General features: G+C 22.7%; 1 protein-coding gene across 1 annotated transcript, besides 2 other annotated features; it reads left to right on the plus strand.

Moving 5' to 3' along the window:
* Window positions 1-273: 273 nt before the first annotated feature.
* Window positions 274-316: a microsatellite.
* Window positions 317-404: 88 nt separating this feature from the next.
* EDI_351560 (uncharacterized protein) lies at window positions 405-965 on the plus strand (the record flags this gene model as incomplete). Its single annotated transcript, XM_001737402.1, has 1 exon — window positions 405-965. The coding sequence occupies one exon, from the start codon at window positions 405-407 to the stop codon at window positions 963-965; it is 561 nt and encodes a 186-aa protein (XP_001737454.1).
* Window positions 670-693: a sequence feature (AT_rich).
* Window positions 966-1,069: the final 104 nt, after the last annotated feature.

Below are 1,069 nucleotides of genomic sequence, written 5' to 3' on the forward strand. Positions count from 1 at the left end.
GAATTGTTTGTTGAAGAAGAACTTTATCTTTTCGAGTAGTTGCCATCTCTGTGTCTTCATAATTTAATTCGAGTTCATGAAGAATTCTTCGTTCAATCTTTCTAGTTTGTTTAAGTTTCTTTTCTAACATTTCTGTCATTTTTTGAGCTTTAACCATTCTTCTATGCATAATGCATCCATGTCTGAAGTGATAAAATTCATCATCTGCAATAACACTTAATAATAATAAAAAGAGAATAATTGATCTCATTTGATAATATACTTTTTTTCAAGTTCTTTTTTTTTTGATTTTTTGTTTTTTATTCATTTTTTTTTTGAAACTTCTTAAAATAGAATTTTTTATTTATTTACGTTATATATAACGAAATAATTAAGATTTTGAAGTATATCTGAAAAAAGGATAAATGGTCATTCATACACTTGATCGATATCACTTAATGATTGTTTGTAAATATTTAAGAACAGTAGAAGATTATTTGAACATTATTTTTATAAACTCAAAATACAAAGAAATACCAGCAATGTTTCATTATAATCCTATTTCAATAAATAAACAAAGTAAAAAGTTGTTTATTAATATTGAAAGTCAATTCATTTATAGTAGATATGATGATTTAATTAATGGAATGAATAATTACATTGTTTGGTATGGATGTGGATTAAAAACAGTTAAATATTATAAAATTTATTATTCTTTACGACCGATATTTAAAAGACTTTATTTGAATTATACTCAAATGAAAGATTTTCATAAAGAACAAGGAGATATTATTTACTATGGTTTTTCTGAACATATTAAATCAATTAATGTTATTGATGTGTCTAATTTTTATGGACTTTCAAGAGAATGTTTTAAATTTAATAATATTACAAGTGTTATTCTTGGACATCATATTAGAGAAATACCACCATTTTGTTTTGATAGATGTGGATTAAAACAACTTGATCTTTTCTTATATAACTAAAATTGAAGGTACACAATTTTATGATGATAATCTTACTGCTTTAACTCTTTCAAATACTTAGAAAAATGGATTTAAATGCTTTTAATGGTTGTACTAATTTAAAA

Source organism: Entamoeba dispar, genomic scaffold (genome assembly GCF_000209125.1).
Source record: "Entamoeba dispar SAW760 scf_1105229460609 genomic scaffold, whole genome shotgun sequence".
NCBI classification, from domain to species: domain Eukaryota; phylum Evosea; order Mastigamoebida; family Endamoebidae; genus Entamoeba; species Entamoeba dispar.